The sequence below is a fragment of the Peromyscus leucopus genome, chromosome 1, assembly GCF_004664715.2.
Source record: "Peromyscus leucopus breed LL Stock chromosome 1, UCI_PerLeu_2.1, whole genome shotgun sequence".
Lineage (NCBI taxonomy): Eukaryota > Metazoa > Chordata > Mammalia > Rodentia > Cricetidae > Peromyscus > Peromyscus leucopus.
This window is the reverse complement of record NC_051063.1, coordinates 186,888,472-186,911,133: the sequence shown is the minus strand read 5'-3', so window position 1 is coordinate 186,911,133 and position 22,662 is coordinate 186,888,472. Positions and strand designations below refer to the sequence as shown.

General features: G+C 52.9%; 3 protein-coding genes across 9 annotated transcripts in view; 1 reads left to right on the top strand and 2 right to left on the bottom strand.

Annotated features, from left to right (window-relative positions):
- Positions 1 to 4,612, top strand: part of Cnot3 (CCR4-NOT transcription complex subunit 3) — a 15,763-nt gene extending 11,151 nt beyond the window's left edge. For 6 of the 7 annotated variants that reach the window (XM_028863026.2, XM_028863028.2, XM_028863029.2 and 3 more), the window contains 6 exons: positions 507 to 705; positions 1,518 to 1,617; positions 1,715 to 1,913; positions 2,124 to 2,256; positions 2,844 to 2,969; positions 4,240 to 4,610. In XM_028863026.2, coding sequence (XP_028718859.1) covers positions 507 to 705; positions 1,518 to 1,617; positions 1,715 to 1,913; positions 2,124 to 2,256; positions 2,844 to 2,969; positions 4,240 to 4,338 — 856 coding nt within the window. In that variant the 3' untranslated portion in view covers positions 4,339 to 4,610. Of the gene's footprint in view, positions 1 to 506; positions 706 to 1,517; positions 1,618 to 1,714; positions 1,914 to 2,123; positions 2,257 to 2,843; positions 2,970 to 4,239 lie in introns of all 7 variants that reach the window. The other variant, XM_028863031.2, reaches the window with a different exon arrangement.
- On the bottom strand, positions 4,568 to 8,921 carry Leng1 (leukocyte receptor cluster member 1). The gene is made up of 4 exons (XM_028863033.2): positions 8,425 to 8,921; positions 6,595 to 6,768; positions 5,704 to 5,954; positions 4,568 to 4,867 (listed from the first exon to the last, which is right to left on the bottom strand). Exons 1-4 carry the CDS (start codon positions 8,554 to 8,556, stop codon positions 4,648 to 4,650), a joined length of 777 nt encoding a protein of 258 aa, XP_028718866.1. The 5' UTR covers positions 8,557 to 8,921; the 3' UTR covers positions 4,568 to 4,647.
- Tmc4 (transmembrane channel like 4) lies at positions 8,868 to 22,662 on the bottom strand. The gene is made up of 15 exons (XM_028863034.2): positions 22,376 to 22,662; positions 20,507 to 20,717; positions 19,238 to 19,383; positions 18,662 to 18,894; positions 18,411 to 18,532; positions 14,915 to 15,062; positions 14,227 to 14,394; positions 13,846 to 14,009; positions 13,089 to 13,215; positions 12,740 to 12,837; positions 10,398 to 10,581; positions 9,966 to 10,096; positions 9,719 to 9,874; positions 9,217 to 9,295; positions 8,868 to 9,116 (listed from the first exon to the last, which is right to left on the bottom strand). Exons 1-15 carry the CDS (start codon positions 22,443 to 22,445, stop codon positions 9,048 to 9,050), a joined length of 2,106 nt encoding a protein of 701 aa, XP_028718867.1. The 5' UTR covers positions 22,446 to 22,662; the 3' UTR covers positions 8,868 to 9,047.

Genomic DNA, 22,662 nt, shown 5'->3' with positions numbered 1-22,662 from the left:
TCCCGCTGTTTCCAAACACATGCTGAATGAAAGATTGGCCACCTTGCCCCCGACATTACCAGCCCTAGTGAGATTGCACCATCTGCATCTGAGCAAGGTTACTTGTTCTGTGATAGGAACTTTATTCACTCTGCATCTGCCCCAGTGACTGCTCTAGAACTACCCTGTCCCCCATCTTTTAAGCTGTTAGGGGATCCTAAAAACCTGTATTCCTAACTCAGTACCTCTGCTGTACTGAAGAGGGTCCCAGAGATTGCTGTCTCTTCTGCCCACCCCGGCTGTCTTGCCTTCAGCTGCCCCCTTTGGAGCCCATTTTCTGTGCCCATCCTCCTTTAGGGACCTTAATCTGAGTCTCCTCCATTCTTTTTTTTTTTTTATTTTAACATTTTTATTAAGAGATTTTTTTTTCTTTTGGAGCTGAGGATCAAACCCAGGGCCTTGCGCTTGCTAGGCAAGCCTCTACCACGGAGCTAAAGCCCCAACCCTCTCCTCCATTCCTTACCCAGGAAGGAACCCAGTACGGCAGCACCAGCGGGGGCTGGGAGTGTGGCTTCAGGCTCAGGGAACAATTCGGGGGGACCCAGCCTCTTGGTGCCACTGCCTGTGAATCCTCCCAGTTCTCCGACACCCAGCTTCAGTGAGGCCAAGGCAGCTGGCCCCCTACTCAATGGTCCCCCGCAGTTCAGCACCACCCCGGAGATAAAGGTGAGCTCCTCAGATGTGGACCCTGAGCCCATCCTGGGACAGGAGATCCAGTGTCTCCTTTTCTAGGGAAGAAAAAGCATCGTAGATGTTCTCCTGAGTGGGTGATAGGGCCTTAGCATGGTTTTTAGGGGAGAAGAAACAAAATGACACCTTGTGGAGAGGCTCCTGTGGGTGGGGTGGGGGAAGAACAGGATGAAGGACTAGGCCTTACTGGCTGTGACTAGTACAGAGTGAGTCCCTCCAAGAGATCTGGATGCAGGTCTGTGGGTGGGCTTTGGTAATGGAAGGGTTGTGCAGAGTGGGTAGAAGAGCCAGCCCTAAGCTGCTTCACCAGGGAAAGCAGTGTGGGGGCTGCGGACCCAACCCACTGATGTTCCCAAGGAGACTGAATGCCCAAGGGATGGCCGACTTCCTTAAGCAGCAGCAGAGCCTGCAATCCTGCCAGCCACCTCCCTAAGATGCCATATTACTGTGGGCAGTCCAGTGGGCATTCCCCCGGCATGTGGTGTCTTTATGGAAATGTGTGCTATGGCCTGTCCACCGTGTTTTGTAGGGTATTCTTTCCTCTGGAATGTGTCATGGACCCTGAACAGAATTACACACTGAGAGTCAGTGGACCATGTTCTGATGGTGACTTCAGATTTGCAGCTTCCTTACAGCCATGGTGTTTTAGCACAGTATGGGCAGATCTTGCAAATAGGGAACTAGCAACAGAAGAGTAGGCAGGGTGTACAGGTCCCATCAGGCCTTGCATCTTTATGTAGCCCATTCTCTGCTCCAGGTCCTGAGGCTTGTCCCCTTTTTCCTTCCAGGCCCCTGAACCTCTGAGCTCTCTGAAATCCATGGCAGAACGGGCAGCTATCAGCTCTGGTATTGAGGACCCTGTGCCAACGTTACACCTAACAGAGCGAGGTGGTAGTCATGGAATGGTGGGGAGGGCAAAGCCAAGAAGGAGGAACTGATCCCATCCTCATCATTGAGGGGCCTGGTGCCCCATCCCTCCCTACAGACATCATCCTGAGCAGCACATCAGCACCCCCCACCTCAGCCCAGCCAGCCCTGCAGCTGTCAGAGGTGAACATACCATTGTCACTGGGCGTGTGTCCCCTGGGGCCGGTGTCCCTCACCAAGGAGCAGCTTTACCAGCAAGCCATGGAAGAGGCCGCCTGGCACCACATGCCCCACCCCTCTGACTCTGAGCGCATTCGGTGAGGGCTGCAGGAAGGGGCTGGGGACCGGGACTCCACAGTCTGAGGGAGGAGCTGGTTCCCGGGTCCTGAGAGACTAGGTAGAGTACTCAGTGTTGAGGACTTGGCTTGGGGCTCCCTATAGCAGGTTGAAGTGTGCTTCTAAACACCTCCCTGAGGACAGGGCAGGAACTGGAAGTCACCTGGCGCTAAATCCTCTCTGGTTCACAGGCAGTACCTCCCCCGGAACCCTTGCCCGACACCCCCCTACCACCACCAGATGCCACCCCCACACTCGGACACAGTGGAGTTCTACCAGCGCCTGTCAACTGAGACACTCTTCTTCATCTTCTACTATCTGGAGGTACAGCAGGGCCCCTGGGGCAGCCTCGGGCCCCCCAGCTCCGCCGCCACCGCTGCCATCCCCCCTCGGGCTGGAGGGGCGAGGTGGGTGTCCCACTGCGGCCACTGGGACCGCACCCCTCCCCCTCCCAGGCCCCCTCAAATCAAACCTGTCCAGTCCCAAGGCATTCCAATTGCTCAGACTCAGGGAGAGGCTGCAGGGCCTAGGCCGTATCCACTCCACTGCTAAGAGCTCTCCGCTCCCTTTAGTTTAGGATAGCCTCTGAGGGCTTCCCTAGAGACCGCTGATTGCAGTGAGTCAGCCCCTCCCCAGCTCCCTTGAGTTTTCTGCATAGTCTCCTCTCAGCTTTCATTATGCATTAGTTTCTTCTTTCGGAGCTTTTCTGAAAGCAATTCTCACCTCACCTCCTGTTTCATTTTCTTCTGACCATGGTATGTTTTGTGCTCCCAGCACTGTCTCCAAGTGGACTCTCCACCCCAGCTGGTCTGTTGTGGGGGCCCTGGTCCAGCCCTGATGCCCTGCCCTGTTCCCCTGCTCCCTACCCAATTTGGATGCCCCCTGATCTTCCTCTGCATTTTCTCTCCCAGGGAACCAAGGCACAGTATTTGGCAGCCAAGGCCCTAAAGAAGCAGTCCTGGCGATTCCACACCAAGTACATGATGTGGTTCCAGAGGCACGAGGAGCCCAAGACCATCACAGATGAGTTTGAGCAGGTGAGGGCCCCGCCCACCCTGGTCCCACTGGGGTATGGCTAGTGTCCCCAAGCCCAGTCCTACTGGCCTTTGACCTTCAAGCACAGTCCTGTAGACTGACCAAACTGGCCTCCCACACTGTTCACCTGGCCTGGGATGCTATCCCTCTCCATTTATCCCTATCTTGGTGCTTTAGGTCTGAGCCATTGTTACTTCTTCCAAAGAGAAACTTTCCTAGAGCTGCTAACTGCCTCCACCATGCAGCCCTGGGTACTTTAGTTGGGAGTGTGGCGTTTTCTAGTTGACATCTCCCAAACCTGACCTCGGTGACCCCTTCTTCATTTCCTGGCAACCAGCAGAGCAGGGAGGGACTTGAGCGTACTTGGAAGGAAGTCTGTTTAGGCAGCCAATTGGAAACTCCACTCTCCCTAAATTCCCCAAAGCTGGCTGATAGGGGTTTAAGCCTAGCTCTTGCTGGCTGACATTGGGCAGGTCGATAGAACCTCTCTTGGTTTGATTCTCTGTCTGTACAAATGGGAGTTCACAGCGCCCATCTCATGCAGTTGTTACAAGGATTAAATGAGTTAATAACATGTAAGTACTAATGGTGCCTGCTATACAGTGAGCGTCACGGATTTCTGTTCTTCGTGTAGTTGCTGTCAGGTGGTGTGTTCCACGGTGGCTTTCCCTGTGCACATTTTCCCTACCTACACTTCCAGGTGCCAAGCTGGCCCTCATGGTCCCATTCTCACAGAACTCTGTCCATCCATCCCCTCCACTCTTCCAGACCACTGTGAAGCATTTCAGACGCTTGACCCAGCTTCTTTCTTCCTGTATCCTACCAACTTTGACTTCAGGCTTCCTGTCTCACCTTGGTTTGGTCCTCGACATTAATGCGTCTCAGAGCACTGAAGTCACTCAGAATCTCAGTTACAATGAAGTGTGTGTCCCTGCAGAGCACTTGGATATAGATGCGGCATCTGTTGGATGTAGGCCACCTGTCGGTCAGCATTCCCCGCTGTCTGAACATAAGCCGAGGCCTCGTGACTATTCACACTTAGCCAAGGTCCTCCATAGTAGAGAAAGCCTGCAGGTCCACCTGGGGCCTGGCTCTCTGCATCTCCCTCCTCCACTCTAAAGGCATCAAGGTTGGAGTGTGACAGGGTGTCAGCATGTAGGACAGATCAGCCTGGCACCTCCATGTCCCTGACAACTGCCTCTGTGTCCGTCTGCCTGGCCCAGATCAGCCTCCCTCCTCGTCCACTCACTGACCACCTTCTTCCCCGGCCAGGGCACCTACATCTACTTTGACTACGAGAAGTGGGGCCAGCGGAAGAAGGAAGGCTTCACCTTTGAGTACCGCTACCTGGAGGACCGGGACCTCCAGTGACACCGGCCCCTCTACCTGACCCCTCCCCCGCATGCTGATCCCCCTGCCCAGGTGAGGGCCCTGCCCTGGAAGACTGGGGGAGGCCCAAGGCCATGAGGCACCCTCCCCCCCAGGAAGCAGGGAAAGGGCAGGGAGGCTTTCTCCTCCTCTCTGCCCTACCCTGGGGGCCTGGGGGCGAGGGCTGCCCCTTCCTCCCCTCCCCAGTGAGGGACATTTTTTGGTAAACCTATTTTCATTTTGGAAAATATTTATGAATAAATAGTTTTATATGACGGCTGGCAGCTGCAGCCTCTCCTATCCCCCCAGGAGTCAGTGGGCAGGAGTGGGGTTCTGCTGGCGGGGGCGCCGGGCCAGCTGGGGGTTGAACTGGGAGTTGTACCGCCGCCTCCTTTCATCTGTCTCTTCCACTTCTGCCTGGCCTTGCTGGGATGCTCGGCCTTGTACCCGGGCCAGCAGGGCCTCTGCTCGAGCCCTCTCAGCTGCTTCCCGCTGAAGACGCTCAGTGCGGAGCTGTTGTAGGGAAGGTGGCCTGCACGGGGGAGAGCAAAAGAGCAGAACGCTTGAGAGAAGCCACCTGGTTCTGGGTCATATGAGCAAGTCCTCCTCATGGTTCTAAGATCAGATGCCCTTCCAGATCAAGAAAACACACTGAGCAGTATCCTGGGCCCCTGTACCATTTTCAAATAAAAAGAGGTTACCCTTGAGTACCCCTTCTGCAGTTGATAGAATCCAGCATCTTACAGACAGAAACCTGCTTTTATTCTCTAATCCCAGTGATTTTAAAGATCTGTTTCTCTGTGTAGCCCTGGCTTGTAGACCAGGCTGGCCTCGAACTCAGAGGTCTACCTGTCTGCTTTCCCAAGTGCTGGGATTAAAGGCACCAGGTGGTAAATTGTATCTATATATCTGTACTGAATTAGAAATGAAAACTGAGCACACAACCTTTGATCCTAGCATTTGGGAGGCAGAGGCCAACCAGAACTACATAGTGAGACCCCGTCTCAAAGAAAACTGAAGGCTGGAGAGAGTTCAGTGCGTAAGCGCACTGGCTCCTCAGAAGACCAGGGTTTGGTCCCCAGCACTGTATAGTGACACAGTTTCAGGGGATCCAGTGCCTTCCAGTCTCTAAGGGCACCAGCACATATGTGGTGCACACACAGACAAACATGGCACGATACCCTTGCACATTAAAACTGAGAAGTCCTGCACATAAACATAGCTTTAGCCATATGGCGTGGCTAGAGGAGATACTGTTCTTAAAATCCTAAAATAAGTCTGTCTCCACAGAAGTCTCTAGACCATATACTAAGAACCATTTCACCCCAACTCTGCTGCTGAGCCTTTTTGTGATACCCGGGCTCTTACTCTCGGGGCCGTTGTTTCTGAGGCCGCTCCTCTCTAGAAGGCCGACTTTCACTGCTGTGCCTTTTCTTTCCCAGGTGCTTCTGCATCTCCCTCAAGGGGTCCAACCGGTTCTTGATCTTCTCGTCTGGGCTTGGGCCTGGAGGGCAGCCCCCTTCCCTTGGGGGGAGCTGGTACCAAGGAGGCTGAGTTTGGGCCTCTGCTGCACTCTGGCCCAAGTACGTTAGGATGCCTAGTGCTTTCTCTTGCCTCTCCTGTTGGAGCAAGAAAACAGAATAGTCTTTTCAGTCCTTCTGGAAGCCCTAGATATAGGAGTCCCCGGAGAGGAAGGGGCTGGTAGGTAGTCATTCAGCAAGGGAAATCACAGACCACGGAGCAGCTATGCAAAGTGCCAAGGGCTAATCTGCAGTAATGGGGGGATGGGAAGAAGGATGGGAAAAGCTCCATGAGTTCAAAATTGGGCACCTTTGGGAGAAGTCTAAGGAAAAACCTGCAGAAAAGCAAAGCAGAGGAGTGATTTCAGTGGGATACCACACCTTCAGAGTTGGATGGGAGGCACTGTACAGTTCACAGCTTGAGAAGCACAAGTGCCATCTGGAGGTGCATGCCTATGATCCCAGCACTCAGGAGGCCAAAGCAGGGGGGTTGTGAGCTGGAGGGCACCCTGGTCTGTGTAGTTGAGGTCTCACCTCAAAATAAAAGTCTCATAAAATAAGGTTAACATCAGACACAGCCAAATTCTTAGGTGCTACCTTTCAGTCACATTCAAAATTTTCTGTGTGCTCATCTGTCACCATATCCTAATAGTGGTTAGTCACAGCTAATTGTGTGTGTCATTCCCCCCCACACACACACACACATCCCCAATTCCACCAACAGAGGAGGCCAGCTTACCTTCTCCTGTCGCTTCTCTTCCTCATGTTCTTTATTGCCTCTGGGCACTCCTTTCCCTTCTTCCAGCAACTCCTTAAACAGGTCCACAGGCCCAGAACTTGGAGCTCCTGCATCTGCTGCTTCCAGCTCAGGCAGTGAGTGCCTGGCTTTCTTCCGTAGGAATTCTGTGCGAGCCTGTGAAGAAGTTATAGGCAGGACTTTCAGAACCTAGAAGTGCTGGGGGTTACAAGAAAGGGCCATGGGCTGGCTAGTGGTGGTGTGTGCCTCAAATCCCAGCATTCAGGAGGCACAGGAAGGAGGATCTCTGGAGTAAGAGGCCAGCCTGGTCTATGGAGAGTTCCAGGTCAGTCAGGGCTACACAGAGAAACCCTATCTCGAAGAAAACCTTAAAAGGGGGGGGTGAGGGCATGGAGGTCTGGGAGCCAGAAGACAGACACCATTTGTAATTTAGAGTGCAGCGTGGATGTTTTTATTTAAACAGTAAACTGGACTGTCAGGAATAGCTGGGAGATCTCCAGCCTAAAACAAGGCTTCCCAGCCTGTAGTAATGTAAGAAAAACAGCTATCAAAAACCACTCCGCTCTGGGGTGGAGGTGGCTTGTTCAGCCATAGAGCCTCTGCTTAGTGTACACTCAGCACACGCATGCGCAACCCCCCAAATATAGCTTATTAGGCAGCCAAACACTGATTTCTGGACAAAGGAGCTGAATCCCAGGTGTGGCTCCAGGTCACTATTCTCCAAGTTCTCAATTAGGATTGTCTCCAGTTCACAATTCTCCCCTCTGCAGCCTCAGGATCTGGGATTACAAACTTGACCAAATCGAGCTACTTAGGTGTCGTAGTCCGCCCCGCCCCCCCCCCCCCCCCCCCCCCCGACAGGGTTTCTCTGTGTAGCTTTGGAGCCTGTCCTGGAACTCATTCTGTAGACCAGGCTGGCCTCAAACTCACAGAGATCCACCTGCCTCTGCCTCCTGCGTGCTGGGATTAAAGGCGTGCGCCGCCACCGCTCGACCACTTTTGAATTTTTTTTTTTTTTGGTTTTTCGAGACAGGATTTCTCTGTAGTTTTGCGCCTTTCCTGGAACTCACTTGGTAGTCCAGGCTGGCCTCGAACTCACAGAGATCCGCCTGGCTCTGCCTCACGAGTGCTGGGGTTAAAGGCGTGCGCCACCACCGCCCGGCCCACTTTTGAAATTTTAAAAATCCACACTACTTCATGATCGGATTGGCTAAGGGACTTAAGTGTAAGCCAAAATGATCGAGTAATTATTAAAGCCTGTGCATGTGTGTGTGGTCTTCAATCCCAGTATTCAGGAGGCAGAGGCAGGCGGATCTCAGAGCTCGAGACCAGCCTGGTCTACATAGCCAGTTCCAAGATAGTCAAAGCTACAAAGACCCTGTTTCAAAGAAAGCCTCTGGGTGTGTTTGGGAGAGCAATGATGGAGAACGAACGCGTCCAGCCGAGTGGACTCCAGCCTGTCCGCCCTTTACCCTTCTCGTTGAAGCCGCTGCACTCCGTGCCCACCTCTAAAGGACTCAAAGTTGTTCTAAGAGGGATTTCTCAAGTCTCGTGCTCCGTAGGAGGGGAGCATACATAAGTGGGTGCTCAGTAATTAACTTGTGCGGACGATCTATAAAGTAATCACAGTATCTGTACAACTCTTCCTGTGTGCTAGTCTCTGGTCATTCCAACTACACCAGTGGGGGAATCTAGGAAGGTTTCGTGAAAGTTAGCAAAGGATTTGCAGAGAAACATCGCCAAACACCGACCCGCGCCTCACACCGAGTGACGGGCAGGCCCACTGTGCTTCCGGGCCAGCCCCAGACTTACCTCTTGCTGAGCGAGCAGCGCCCTCCGCTCACGCTCCTTCTCCTCCTCCCGGGCCCGGGCCTCATCGCGCCGCACGCGGGCGACATTGTCCTTGTTTCGGACGTGCCAGCTCTTCTTGGGCAAGATATTCATGGCTTCGTAGCCGACCTCCGACCATCAGGCCCACTCTCAAACACTTCCGATTGGCGCGAGGATGTCACCACCCCATGGTCCCACCCTCGCCTGCGCATTGGTTCTGGGCCAATTGTCACGCCCCCTCATGGCCTCCTTTAGAGGTGATTGGCTAAGAGGCCCTCCATCACAGCAAATCCTAAACGCTTGCTACCTGAGTTGCTCCAACCCGCACGCTGCCGTAGGAGGCTGATGATGCCCTGCCTATCTAGCCCTTCACGCAGACACAAGCAGGCCCCTCCCCAAACCCTACCCAGGGCTTCAGAACCGGGTTTCAAAATGCATAGCGGCCTCGGCTGTTGTTTATTAATACGGTTCAACTGAGACAATGGCACTTGGTGGCAGAGGGCGTGGGATTCGATTCCAGAGATGATCGCTTGATATATGAAGTCACTGAGGCGTAGAATGGGTCTGAGGGGCTGAAGGTGGGACAGCATTTCCAGCCAGAATGGTCAGATAGCTCCATTACCTGAGCTCAGAGCCACAGCTCTCTGGGCTAGGAAGACTTTATTCTGCGCTTCCTAAAGGCAAAGAGGGGCGGAAGTGAGACACCTTCTCTTCACCCATGTCCTTCTTCCCATGTTCTCTGGGAGCCCTTCCCGGGGAACCAGCCTGGCTCACCGTCTCTATCTGGCGTTTGAGCTCAGAAATGAGGCGTCCGTAAGAGTTAGCCAGGGCTACTGTATACGCCATCAGGATGCTAAGGAAGACAGGAATGAAAGTCACTCCAGGAAAAAAAAAAAAAAATGTGTATATATCCTCATCATACGGCTCCTTAGAAACCAGGATCAGGAACCTCAAAAACCTGTTGAGTCTTCCATTCTCTTCTGCCTCAGACCAAGGAATCCATGGACCTCTGCCCTCCTCCTTCGGACCAGGAGTCTAGGCTGCAGACCTCCTTTAGACCCAGGGTTCCAAACCCAGACTTCATTTCTTAGACCCAGGAGCCCAGACCCCAACCCTCCTGCTCCAGGTCTAGGTGGTCCCTAGTTCCCTTCCATCCCACACAGGTATCCAGCCTGCAGCTCTCTAATACATGGGTGCCCAGCCCCCGCCTCCTTTTTCTTTCAAACACTAAACCACACATATCCAAACTCTGACCCTGAAGTCTGGAGCCACTCACCTAGAGAGGATCAGAAGGGGTACAGCAAAAGCCTGAGTCCCCAGAAAGTAGAGAAAGTTCTGAGCAGTTTGGGGGAGACTTTCAATGGACTCAGGGATCTGGACCCAAATGGACGGCTTCCCTTGGAATGGGCCACACAGCTTAGAAGGTGGGATCCTGCGGGCAGAGACACATTGGGTTCAATCGAGCAGGGCCAGAGTGAGGACCCCGGATGAACGCAAAGGGAAGCGGAACCCCTCATACTTACAGGAAGATACTGTAGAGCACAGGGACAGCAGAGATTGCCAGACCCACAAGAAGCACCAAGGGGAAAAAGAAATTTGCTATGGAGGCTCGGAAGGTGCCAGAGGCCGGTGAGTAGATGGAGAAGAGTGTTATCTGGCAGGGAGGGGTGAGGGAATGGAGATTTGAGACCCAAGAGTCAATCCTTTGTTTTTCCATTTTTCCCATCTTGGAGTTTTGGCCTCCTTTAAGGCAGGACCCAGCTGTCTGAGCCACCTGTTGTTCAGTCCTAGAAGGCAGAGTGTCTCAGATTCCTCCTTCTCTGGACCCAGGACTCTGACTTCCAGCGCGCCCTCCCTCCCTCCCTCCCTCCCTGGTGGCATTCTCCTTTCTCTAGCCCAGGAGTGCAGTCCACAACACCTGTCAGCTCAGACCCCAGGAGCGTCCTCGGCCTCACCTTCTTCAGACAGAAAAGTATCAGGAGCTTGGCAGTGTTGATCAAAGGTAGTAGAGGGCAGAAAAAGCTTCCCACCCAGACCACGGTCTGAGCGTAGATGAGCCCCAGCACCTCGTCCGGCACTTGGAACTCCAGAGTCCCAGCCAGACGACCCAATGCTCCAGGACAGAGGCCGCAGAGTATCCTGAAGCGCAAGGTAGGGCAGTCATAGACCCGCACTGTGGTCTCCCCAACCTTACCATCCAGCCCACTATTTTGTATAGGATTGTGAAGAGCTGGGTTTTTAACACCTGTGATCTGTGTTCCAGAACCTGATTTCGTAGTTACCTGGTCTAAAATGCTAAGCGAGCAGGAGTGAGGTCAGAGAGAAGTAACCAAAGAGAGAGAGAGAGAGAGAGAGAGAGAGAGAGAGAGAGAGAGAGAGAGAGAGAGACTGGTCATCAGAGCCCTAGGGAGGCTGGATCACCACCAGTTCCAGGCCAGCCTAAGCTACAGTCAGACAGTGTCTGAGAAAAATCAAAAAGGAGGTGAGTGAGACGGCTCAGTGGTTAAGGGCCTGTACTGGGCTAGGCATGGTGGCGCATGCTTTTATTCCTGGCACTTTCAGGTAGATCTCTGTGAGTTCAAGGCCAGTCTGGTATACATAGAGAGTTCCAGGACAGCCAGGGCTGTGTTGAGACCCGGGGGTGAGGGGAAGAGTCTTCTTCCAGAGGACCAGAGTTCAATTCCTACCACCCATATCAAGTAGCTCACAACCACTTGTAACTCCAGCTCCAAGGGTTGACACTATTTTCTGGTTTCCATGGGCACCTGAACTCACATGCACATACCCACCCCCAACTCCACCACCCCACACACATAATTAAAATAAATCGTTAAAATAGACACACACACACACACACACACACACACACACACACACACACACAAGAGGGGTCAGAAGAAATGGCTCAGCAGTTAAAAGCATTTGCTGGGCAATCATGAGAACCAGAGTTAAGATCCTAGAATTCACATAACAAGTCAGGCATCTTGGCATGTCTGTAACCCCAGCACTGAGAGGGCCAGAGACAGGAAAATTGTTGGGGCTTGCCGATTTCCTGACTAGCTAAGAAAATGTGAGTCCTAGGTTCAAGGAGAGAGACCCTGCCTCACTCAAAGGAATAGTCAGAGAGTGATAGAGGAAGACATACAAAGCCCTCTCTGATCAACCCCCACACAAGCACATAGCATATGCTCACACAAACAGACACACATGCATAGCAATAAATAAACATGATAAACAAAATAATGAAGAGAGCTGGGGTATCTACTTTGCTTATATAAAGACCCCAGTTAAAATGAAAAGAAGTGTGGCCTGGGCAGGCATCTCCATGACGGGTAAGGTGACCTGCTGATGGCCCACGCAACCTAAGCCAGAAGCTCATTTTTTTAGTAAAAGGGGGACCTGTAGGGTACTGGCCCCTGTTTTGGGTAACTGTTGCCTTGCTTGCTGACCTTGACCTTGATATCCTCCCTATGCTAATTCCCTGCCGGGTTCCGCCCTCCTGAATGCTTAAGAAAGTTCCTTGTCTGTGTATCCTGAATAATGGGCGTTAACAGCTTAAATGCAAGATTGTAAAACATCAGTAGCAAACTTCTGCCCTCCTGGGTCCTCCCATTGTGCTGTAAGCCTGTATTTAAGACCTCCTCCCTCCTTCAATAAACAGCATTTAGCATAAAAAAAAAATAAAAGGAAAGAAAAAGAAAATAATAAAGGAAAGTCTGTAAAGAGAGAGTAAAGTAATACAGAAAGAATAGGCCATGTAGGGATGGGAAACACAACACAGGGCCTTTGGACCCTCTACAGTGCTTTAGTACCTTTAAAATGTTTAAATGCTAATGAAAAAAAACAATAGCTACAGAGACATTGGAATGTGGGGAAAACTGCTGAGTTAAACCAGCCTATGCATTGTAAGTATGTCTTAACTTCAGAATGGAAGTCAGGAAATGTGTTACATTGGGGGGGGGGAGCTATGCCTTTGTTTCCTCAGGAAATGAAAATGGATTTCTTCAAAATTAATAAAGATCAGATATGACCAGGAAAAAAAAAAGAAAGAAAGAAAAGAAAATAGGTAGAACAAAGGTGAGAACTGAGCTGTGCAGCAGTGGCGCACGCCTTTAATCCCAGCACTCGGGAGGCAGAGCCAGGCGCATCTCTGTGAGTTCCAGGACAGGCTCCAAAGCTACACGGAGAAACCCTGTCTCCAAAAGCAAAAACAAACAAACAAAAGATGAGAAGTTCCCATGGTGGGTGGGGCCTGCTCCAATAGGGGCAGGGCTACAAGGAGGGTCAGAACACTTACTTTCTAGGAAACTGGACCAACAGCATGACCAACAGGCCCATCAGCAGATCAAAGAGCACAAGTTTATACATCTCCTGGCCCAGTCGAGTCTCCCAGCACTGAAGAAGTAAAAAATTGGTAGACCAGACCTTCCGACGTGGAGGCGCAGTTCCGAGGCTTCAAATTGCCAGCAAGCATCAGAAACCCCACTCATGAGTTGTGTGTGTGTGTGGGGGGGGCTTCAGTGTTTGTAAGCATTCATGCTATGTCCAGCTTCCTCCCAAACCAAGGGAGGATGCACCCAGTTCCAACTATCCCTGCCCTACCTCTAAGCCCAAGAATGCCACACAGGCACCCACAGCATTCTCACCGGAATTTCTCTGTAATTGTAGCCACAGGCCTTGCATCCTTCTGCCTCCTTGTTTCCCCCACATGTGATCTGATTCCACAGAGAGAACAGGAGGAACACCAGGGAGGCCAGACGCAAAACCACAGTCCTGCAAGATGAAGGTGGAGAGAAGGACTCACACTGATGTAGTGCAGACCATGCTGTTCCTGCCTGGATACAGGCTCATGATCCCGCCCCCACCCCTTTTCTACAGAAGAAGGAACTGAGTTTCAGTGTCAGGATCTCATATGCATGGAACTCCCGTCTTACTTGTTTACATATATATTTTTGTATGTGTGTTCCTGTATGTGTGTGTACTACAAGCATGCTAGTGCCTGCAGAGGCCAGAAGAGGGAGTCTGATCCCTTGGACCTGGATATTCAGGCAGTTCTGAGCTCCCTGATGTGGTTGCTGGGAACCAACTCGCGCTCCTCTCCAGCTTCTTTGTCTATTAAAAAAAAAAATTGTGTGTGTGTGTGTGTGCGAGTGTGTGTGTGTGTGTGTGTGTGTTCGCGCATGGAGGTCAGAGGACAACTTTGTGCATTAGGTTCTCTCCTTCCACCTTTACATTTCCTTCTGGGGATAAACTCAGATCGCCAGACTTGCACAGCAAACGCCTTTGTCCTCTGAGCCATCTCACTGGCCCAGACTTCTCTTATTTGCAGAACCAGAGACCCTCTCTCTTCCTGTCCTTTGTCCCTCCTCCCAGAGATCCCATCCCATCCCGTGAGTCCAGAACCGAAGCAGGACGAAGACGATCTGGCGGCTGCGCGTGTAGCCCTCCAGCGAGGCAATGAACTTGAACACAGGGGGCAGCACGAAGTTGAACGCGGAGATGAAAATGGATGGAAGATAATCCACCAGAAGTTTGAGGAGGGGGGTTTGTTGGACAAGGGGTGTCTCCTGAGAGGGAGTGTGGAACAAGGAAAGAAGCAAGCTGAAAATCCGTCCTTAGCCTCTTTTTACCATAAAGGACCTTAAAACCCCAGGCCCAACACCTCCCCTTTCCCAAGTCTAAGATCCTGGGATTTCTGGACTTCAGTCCTCTCCCACAGGACTTCACCCTTGGAAATGTGAGTTCTAGGACATGAGAACCCGCCTCCTCCAAGACCCTCTGCACCTGCAGCGTCACGGTGCACTCTGTGGCCCAGTAGATGCCGTAGAAGGCCGCCCCCAGGAGCGCAAGGATCAGCAGGTTGAGCAGAGCCCTCATCGACCACACCTTGGCTCGCTGGCCCAGCGTCTGCTCCGCAGCACGGCGCCTGACCACGGCTTCCTCCAGCTCCACCTGAGGCCAAGAGGGACCACTGCTGCTGGGGATCCATCCCTCCAGCCTGGTTCTTCTTCAGAGTGAACCACTATAGCCCTCTCCTTGTCCCATACCCTCCAGGCTCTCGGTGGAACCACTTAGTTCTTGGGGCACTGACCCTCCGCAGCCTGGACTTGCACCCAAGATCCACCTAGCCTAACACAGAAGCACAAACCCCGCCCCTTTGAGGTTCGGTCTTCTGCCCAATCCTTCCCCAGTGCAACCCAGAGTCCCAAGATCCATCCCCCTGAGACTCCGAGCCACTTCACGTTTTTCAAGCCACGCCCCTATTTTACTTTGGACCAGTCTTGGGCTCCGCCCCTTCCCTAAGCGAATCCCTCTCTCCTCCTCCCCGCTCCCAGTCCCCCCCACGCCAGGCATTCTTGTGTAGCTTCTCCCTTACTTCTCTCTCGCTGTCTCTTAGCAATGCCTTGCTCCTCATCTCAACCGGGTCTTGTGTGGTCCACAACTAGTTGTAGCCCCGCTTCCCCGAGCGCACCTGCAGTTCGTACAAAATGACGCGCTGGCGCAGCCGCACGTGCACTTCCCCGCAGAGGCCAAAATTCCAAGCTGAGAACACCCGGTGGCTGTAACTGGTCAGAACCTCTGACTCGGCCAACAGCGTCTCCTTCAACCCGGACACCGAACTGAGAGAAGAAACCACAGGAACAGAGCGTGTAAGTGTGTCTGTCCGTGGAGGCACCCTACTTACCGAGCACAAACTCAAAGACCTGTGATCGAGTGCCATCTGCTGGAGTCAGAGAGATACACAAGCAACGTCTTTGGAACCAAAGGCTAAGAGAGAGATCTGGGAAGCAGACACTCTAAAGAGACAGAAGGACCTAGGAGAGAGAGACTGGCAGATCTCCAGAGGTAGGAGGGGGAGACCTGAGAAGAAGACAGAGACAAGAGAAGAGAGCATAAAAAAAAGACATTCTAGAAAGGAGGCAAGCTGGCCCGGTGGCATGCGCTTCTAATATCAACACAAAGGAAGCTGAGTCAGGAGGATTTCTGCAAGTTCAAGGGCCAGCCCTGCTACATAGTGAGTTCCAGACCAGCCAGAGGTATGCAAGGTAACAAGGTAACTGTCTCAACCTGCCCAGTAATACAAGTGTTGCTGAGAGGGGGCAAAGACTAGAGAAACTGAGTAAGAAGAAAGGATGAGAAAAAAAAGAAGAGAAATACAGAACTGACCAAAGGGACCATGTCTCCCTTCACCAGCCCCTCTTTCCTCCCCTGAACAACTAGGGAATGTTCCCACATGATCTCTGTATTTGAACCTGTGGGAATATCCTTTTCATGTAACTCTGAAGGAGTTCCTATATTTAAAGAAAACTACCATAGAGCTTCTCTCAGCTTCCAAGATTTGAGCATCTTGTTGGCAAACCAACCAGGAAGTGTGTGTGTGTGTGTGTGTGTGTGTGTGTGTGTGTGTGTGTGTTGTATGTATGAGTGTTTAAGTGCACCTGGGAATCAGTGTGTGTGGGAGGTGTATGCATGAGTGTATAGGTGCACTAGGGAATGTCTATGTATATGTGTATGTGTGTGTGTGTATGCATGAGCATATAGGTAAACAAAGTAATGTGTGTGTGTGTGTTTAGTGTATGCATGAGTGTATGGGTGCACTTGCGAATATGTGTGTGCACGTGGTGTGTCTATGAATATATGGTGTACTCGTGCATATGTGTGTGCTTGGAGGCCAGAGGTGTATGCCAGGTGTCTATCACTCGGCATTTTGTTTTTTTCAGATGGAGTCTCTCACTGAACCTGGAACTCACTGTTGAGGATAGACTGGCTGGCCAGTGAGCCCCCGGGATCCTTTTGTCTCTGCTGCCCTCCTCCAGCCCAGCTAGGGCTACAGATGTGTGTTGCTGACACACTCAGCTCTTCTGTGGGTTTGGGAATCCAAACCTAAGTCTTTTAGCTTCTGCTGCAAGCGCTTTATCCACCAAGCCATCTCCTCAGCCTTTGTATTTTTTTTTGGTTCTCCCGAGACAAGGTTTCCCTGTGTAGCCCTGGCTGTCTTGGAACTTGATATGTAGACCAGGCTGGTCTCGAACTCACAGACCTCTGCCTGCCCTCTGCCTCCAGAGTGCTAGGATTAAAAGCATGTACTACCACCTCCAGGCTGTTTCGTTTGTTTTTGGAGACATGGTCTCACTATGAGGGTAAGGCTGGCCTCAGAAGCTACTACCTTCATCTCTCCAGTGCAGACCCGGGCTCCCCCATCCATTTACTCATGCTTTTGTTTATTTGTTTTTCGAGATAGGGTTTCTCTGTGTAGTTTTGATGCCTGTCCTGGATCTCGCTCTGTAGCCCAGGCTGGCCTCGAACCCACAGAGATCCGCTTGGCTCTGCCTCCCGAGTGCTGGGATTAAAGGCGTGTGCCACCACTGCCACCCGGCCTCATTTACTCATGTTTAATTATATTTGTTCATAATTCAACAGTCTGTCTTACAGCTTGTGTCCACCTTCAGGACTACAAGCTGGAACAATATCTGGCAATCAGGAGACACTAGCGCTTTTATATATATATATAGCTTTCTTAGTTTGAGAGCATGCCCCCCACCCAGTTTTACATTCATAGCCCTCACCCCTAGCCCCATTTAAAATACTTGGTTTCCCTCCTTGAGGATCTTCCAGTCTCATCTGAATGACAGGTTCAAATACCTATCTCAATGTTAGGGATTTAGCTCAGTGGCAGAGCTCATGCCTAGCAAGTATGAAACCCTGGGTTCCCTTGCCATCTGGGAGGGGATGAGAGAGGCAGAACCACACATGTACCTCCAGTGCTTACCCTTTTCAGCACCCACATACCCAAATAAATACCTGCCCAGCACTTCCTTTGTACATCTAAAAGTTACCTCAGAGCCTGGGGGTGTGGGAGCACACACACACACACACACACACACACACACACACACACACACACTGGTATATATCTGTAATCCTCAGGAGACTAAGGCAGGACGATTCCTATGAGTTCAAGACCTGTCCAGGCTACATAACAAATCTGAGGCCAGCCTGAATGGGATTATAGGCAGGAGCCATCCCTGAAGGCTTTGTGTTCTAATTTTTTTTCTCTTTTTGTATTTATTTGTTCAGTATGCATGTTTGCTTATGTGATGGCATCAGTGTGCCATGGCCCAATGTGTGTGGTGGTCAGAAGACAACCTGTGGAGGAGTTGGCTTCCTCTCTGTACTATGCAGGTTCTGGGAAAGGAAGTCAGGTGGTCAGAAAGTGTCCCCACCCACAACAAAATCTTGCCACGTTGGGGAATTTGCGATGGAGCCTGGAGCTCAAGATAACCTTCCTGCCTCATCTTCCCAAGCACTGGGATTATTATAATTATGCATCTTCAAAACAGGCTTTCATTTGCTTATTTTTTTTTTTTTTTTTTTTTTTCGAGACAGGGTTTCTCTGTGTAGCTTTGCGCCTTTCCTGGAGCTCACTTGGTAGCCCAGGCTGGCCTCTGCCTCCCAAGTGCTGGGATTAAAGGCGTGCGCCACCACCGCCCGGCTTCATTTGCTTATTTAAAGCTTCACCTTAGGTACCACTAGATTAGCTGAGGGTGGGGGACGTCCCACTTTGTGCTCTCTTCTTTCTTTCTGTCTGTCTGTCTTTCTTTTATAGAGACAGGATCTCTCTATGTGGCCCTGGCTGTCCTGGAACTCAAACTGTAGACCACACTGGCCTCAGAGATCCGCCTGCCTCTGCCTCCCAAGTGCTGGGATTAACATGCTGAGCTAGACAGGATCTTCTGTGTAGCTCAGGGTGGCCTTCACCTTACTCTATAGCCCAGGCTGACCTTGAACTCAAAATAATCATACTGCCTCAGTCTCCCAAGTGATGATACTACTAGCTGGGGCCTCCACAAGGCCTGGCTTTAAAATAGATTTCAGTGCTGAAGAAATGACTCCGGGGGAGGGGGCTTCTATACCACCTCCAGTTTCTCCTTCCTGTCAGAGTCAGGATGTTAGTGGGTGTCACTAACCGGTGTAGGATGAACAGCAAGTAGATGAGACCGATGACGAAGACGGAGCACAGGTAGGGGATGGCCAGGTTTGATCGGGGTGGGTAGAACCCATAGAACAGAGGGGACCATTCTAGGTAACCCTGGGGAGGAAGAGGCAGAGTAAGGGTCACTGAGGGGCTCGGCGGCGGCGGAGGCGGAGGCAAGGATCAGGGAGCCCCGGGGGATCTGGACCACTGGTCACTGAGGAAACCAGAGACCGTGGCACCTACCTCTCCAGAGAGCAAGTTGAAGAGCTGAGTGGGGAAGCTGACCAGGCCCTGAGTGTGGGGGGCATAGGAACCACAGGGCGAGGAGATGTTAGGGCTAGGGGGACCTGGAGGAGCGCCTTCCAACCAGGCGGGGACCAGCTTCATGCAGACTTCGATCACAGATGCCACCAGGTTGAGGAAGAGCAGGAAGCGCAGCAGGGAGAAGTAGGACTCGGTGCCTGCTCCGAACTGGCCTGCAGAGGGCAGCAGAGAGGCCTCAGGTCCCTGGCCTGCAGGGGGCAGCAGAGAGGCCTCAGGTCCCTGGCCTGCAGGGGGCAGCAGAGAGGCCTCAGGTCCCTCCCCAGCACAGTTCAGAGCGAGTCCAACCAACCAAGCCCCAGTTAGTTCAGAGGGAGTCCAACCAAGCCCCAGCCCGCCTCCCTCAGGCTCAGGGATGCAGGCCATAGCCCGCTTCTCTAAAGCCCAGGGGTAGTCTCTACCCCATCCTCTGTCAGTCTGGCCCACCAGACTCCAGCTTTCCTTCCTCAGACCCCAGGAGTCCAGGTCTCAGCCCTCTTCCTTTAAAGCCAACCACACCCCCAATCTTCTTCAGCGTCCATGCCCAGGGCTGTATAGTCTGAAAGCCTTCTTTCATTTTTCCCTTGGTCCTGGAAAGCTGTCGGGTCCAGTAGGCAGCCTTCGATTCAGAGCCAGAGGCCACCTGCTCTCTAGCCTGGCTCTTCCTGGAAAGAAAGGAGAGCCAGAGTCAGAAAATGAAGGGCTTGGAAGCGACAAACTGGGAACCACCCAAAGATAGAAACAGCTCCACACAATGAGGTGGATATCGTGGTATACCGTATCCACAAAGTGGAATACTCTTTAGCAATTAAAAAGGAAACAACTCTACTTTATGTATAGGAAGCCGGGCACCAAATAACGATGGAGTCATGGATGGTGGTGTAGACTTGTAATCGCACCGGTGCTCAGGCTGAGAGGCAGGGGGATTGAGAGTCCCAGGACAGGCTGGTCAGATTAGTGACATGCTTTTGAAAGGAAATGAAGGAGTCGGGTGTGGTGCACCATTCATGCCCGTAGCCCCCTGAATTGGGAGAATCGGGTAGAAGGACTAGAGAAAATTCAAGGTCCGCTGGGGTAAACAGTGATTTCAGGTCACTCTGGGTCGTAGAGTTGAGACCGTGTCTCAATAAAACAAAACAAAATGGCTGTTGCGGTGGCTCAGCAAGGAAGGGCCATTGTGGCCAACTCAAAACTTGTGTCTGGTCCCCGACATCCCCAGAACTGACTGCTGCAAGCTGCCTTTGAGCTCCACAGAAAGCCATAAGCACATGCACGCATGCTCTCAGGGGCACACACACCCACATGTAAAAAAGAAAGAACCAAACAAATCACTGAGAGGGAAAGAAGGAAGGCTGGGAGAAAGGGAAGAAACAGAAATGAAAAATGATTAAGTCTTCCGGATTCTCAGTCTGTGGTGGTGGTGGTGGTGGCGGCGGCGGCGGCGGCGGCGGCGGCGGCGGCGGCGGCGGCGGCGGCGGCGGCGGCGGCGTCGTTGGTGGCGCACGCCTTTAATCCCAGCACTCAGGAGGCAGAGGCAGGAGCATCTCTGTGAGTTCAAGGCCAGCCTGGTCTACAGAGTGAGTTCCAGGAAAGGCACAAAGCTACACAGAGAAACCCTGTCTTGAAAAACAACAACAACACAAAAGTCTTCCTCATTGTCTAGCACAAAGTTCAGAACAAGCCCAGGCAAACCTTACTCTGGCTCGTGGCAAGGCAATAACGAACATAACCTATTGAAATCAGAAAGAGTCGCTCGACAGACGGAGGTGTCAGAGAAGAGAGACTGACCTGTGTTCCCGCCTTGCCTGCATAGGCCAGGGAAGTTCCCGGGGAGGGTGAGATTCCATGTGGGCAGTTTCTGCAAAGGCCTGAAGACCCTTTCCGCCTCCATCCTCATCCTCATCCTCATCCAGTGTCCCCCAAGGGAGCACACCGGGGCCACGGTATCGAAGAGTAGCAGCACTTGGGAGGTCCTTCAGCACAGAGGACAGTGATGGGCCTGGCCATGGAAAAGGAAGGATTGGAAGACAGCAGGTCTAGGCTACAATCCTTTTCTCTCAGACCCAGAATCCAGGCTTCAGCCCTGGACCCTCAGATCCAGGGATAGAGGCCTCAGCCCACCTCCCTCGGACCCAGTCCTCTTCCCCGAGGTCCAGGAGCTCAAGGCCCAGCCCTCCTCCTTCAGACTGAGGAGCCCAGGGCCCAGCCTCCTCCCTCAGATACAGGAGCCCAGGGCCCAGCCTCCTCCCTCAGATACAGGAGCCCAGGGCCCAGCCTCCTCCCTCAGATACAGGAACCCAGGGCCCAGCCTCCTCCCTCAGATACAGGAGCCCAGGGCCAAGCCTCCTCCCTCAGACTGAGGAGCCCAGGCCCCCAGCCTCCTCCCTCAGACAGAGGTCCAAGTCTCAGCCCTCAGACCTAGTCCTCTTCTCTCAGGCCTAGGAGCCCAGGCCTCAGCCCACCTCCCTCAGACCCAGTCCTCTTCCCTGAGGTCCAGGAGCTCAAGGCCCAGCCCTCCTCCTTCAGACTGAGGAACCGAGAGCCAAGCCTTCTCCCTCAGATACAGGAGCCCAGGGCCCAGCCTCCTCCCTCAGATACAGGAGCCCAGGGCCCAGCCTCCTCCCTCAGACTGAGGAGTCCAGGCCCCCAGCCTCCTCCCTCAGACTGAGGAGCCCAGGGCCCAGCCTCCTCCCTCAGATACAGGAGCCCAGGGCCCAGCCTCCTCCCTCAGATACAGGAGCCCAGGGCCCAGCCTCCTCCCTCAGACTGAGGAGTCCAGGCCCCCAGCCTCCTCCCTCCGACTGAGGAGCCCAGGGCCCAGCCTCATCCCTCAGACTGAGGAGCCCAGGGCCTAGCCTCCTCCCTCAGACTGAGGAGCCCAGGGCCCAGCCTTCTCCCTCAGATACAGGAGCCCAGGGCCTAGCCTCCTCCCTCAGATACAGGAGCCCAGGGCCCAGCCTCCTCTCTCAGATACAGGAGCCCAGGGCCCAGCCTCCTCCCTCAGATACAGGAGCCCAGGGCCTAGCCTCCTCCCTCAGACTGAGGAGTCCAGGCCCCCAGCCTCCTCCCTCAGACTGAGGAGTCCAGGCCCCCAGCCTCCTCCCTCAGACCCTCAGACAGAGGTCCAAGTCTCAGCCCTCAGACCTAGTCCTCTTCTCTCAGGCCTAGGAGCCAGACCCAGAAGTCTAGACTCAGGTTCTCCTCCCTTAGGGCTACAGATCCCATCATTTCTCCCTCAAAACAGGGATTCAAGGCCTTATCTCTTATTCCTCCGACGCAGAAGTCCAGGCCCGGGCCTTCCTCATACTGTTTTAAAACCCCAGGCTCAGACATCCACACTCCTAGACTCCCTTCCTAAAGTTTCTAGGTGTGAACCCCCTAGGTCCCTCCCACCCTAAGTGTGAGCCTGAACTTCAACTTCCTGTTCCCTTACTGCGGAGCTTGGAACCCCGGCCTCTCCCGTGACTGGTGTTAGGGATCCAACCCGACTCTCTCCTCCAACACTGTAACTGGGTCTCGGCATCGTTCCTCTTCAGGGGTTCCGAGTTCCCATCTCAGGAAACCCAGGAAATGAAATCCCCTTTGCTCTCAGGTTCAGGAACTCAGCCTCCTCTTTCCTTGATGGACAAATCTGATTTTCCCAAGACGCTCTCCTACCTGTTCTCGCCTTCACGGAGCTCGACCAGTCCCTGGACTGGCCCCAGGCTTCCCTGGGACGTTCTTCCATGTCTGTGGAGGTACTCTTTGCACCTGTTGTTTCCGTCTCCAGAGGTCTCCAGGGCGGGGACTGCCCCAGGTAAGGGAGTGGCCTGAGGCAGGGCTGTACCTGGCCGCTAGGTGGCCTGGGGTGACCATGGTACGCTTCCTATAAAGCCAGGCCTCTGCTTTGAAAGGTCTCCTGGGAAGTGAAGTCCTGATCATCTCTGAGCCTGCAAAACTTCATG

Excerpts from the sequence above, each read along its gene's own strand:
- Leng1 (XM_028863033.2), bottom strand. The coding sequence starts at position 8,556 with ATGAATATCTTGCCCAAGAAGAGCTGGCACGTCCGAAACAAGGACAAT. Across the intron at positions 5,955-6,594 it reads AAGAGAAGCGACAGGAGAAG|GAGAGGCAAGAGAAAGCACT; the intron begins GTAAGCTGGCCT and ends TTGCTCCAACAG. Across the intron at positions 4,868-5,703 it reads CAGAAACAACGGCCCCGAGA|GCCACCTTCCCTACAACAGC; the intron begins GTAAGAGCCCGG and ends TCCCCCGTGCAG.
- Tmc4 (XM_028863034.2), bottom strand. The coding sequence starts at position 22,445 with ATGGAAGAACGTCCCAGGGAAGCCTGGGGCCAGTCCAGGGACTGGTCG. Across the intron at positions 18,533-18,661 it reads TCAACTTGCTCTCTGGAGAG|GGTTACCTAGAATGGTCCCC; the intron begins GTAGGTGCCACG and ends CTTCCTCCCCAG. Across the intron at positions 9,875-9,965 it reads GTGCTCTACAGTATCTTCCT|GATCCCACCTTCTAAGCTGT; the intron begins GTAAGTATGAGG and ends CTCTGCCCGCAG.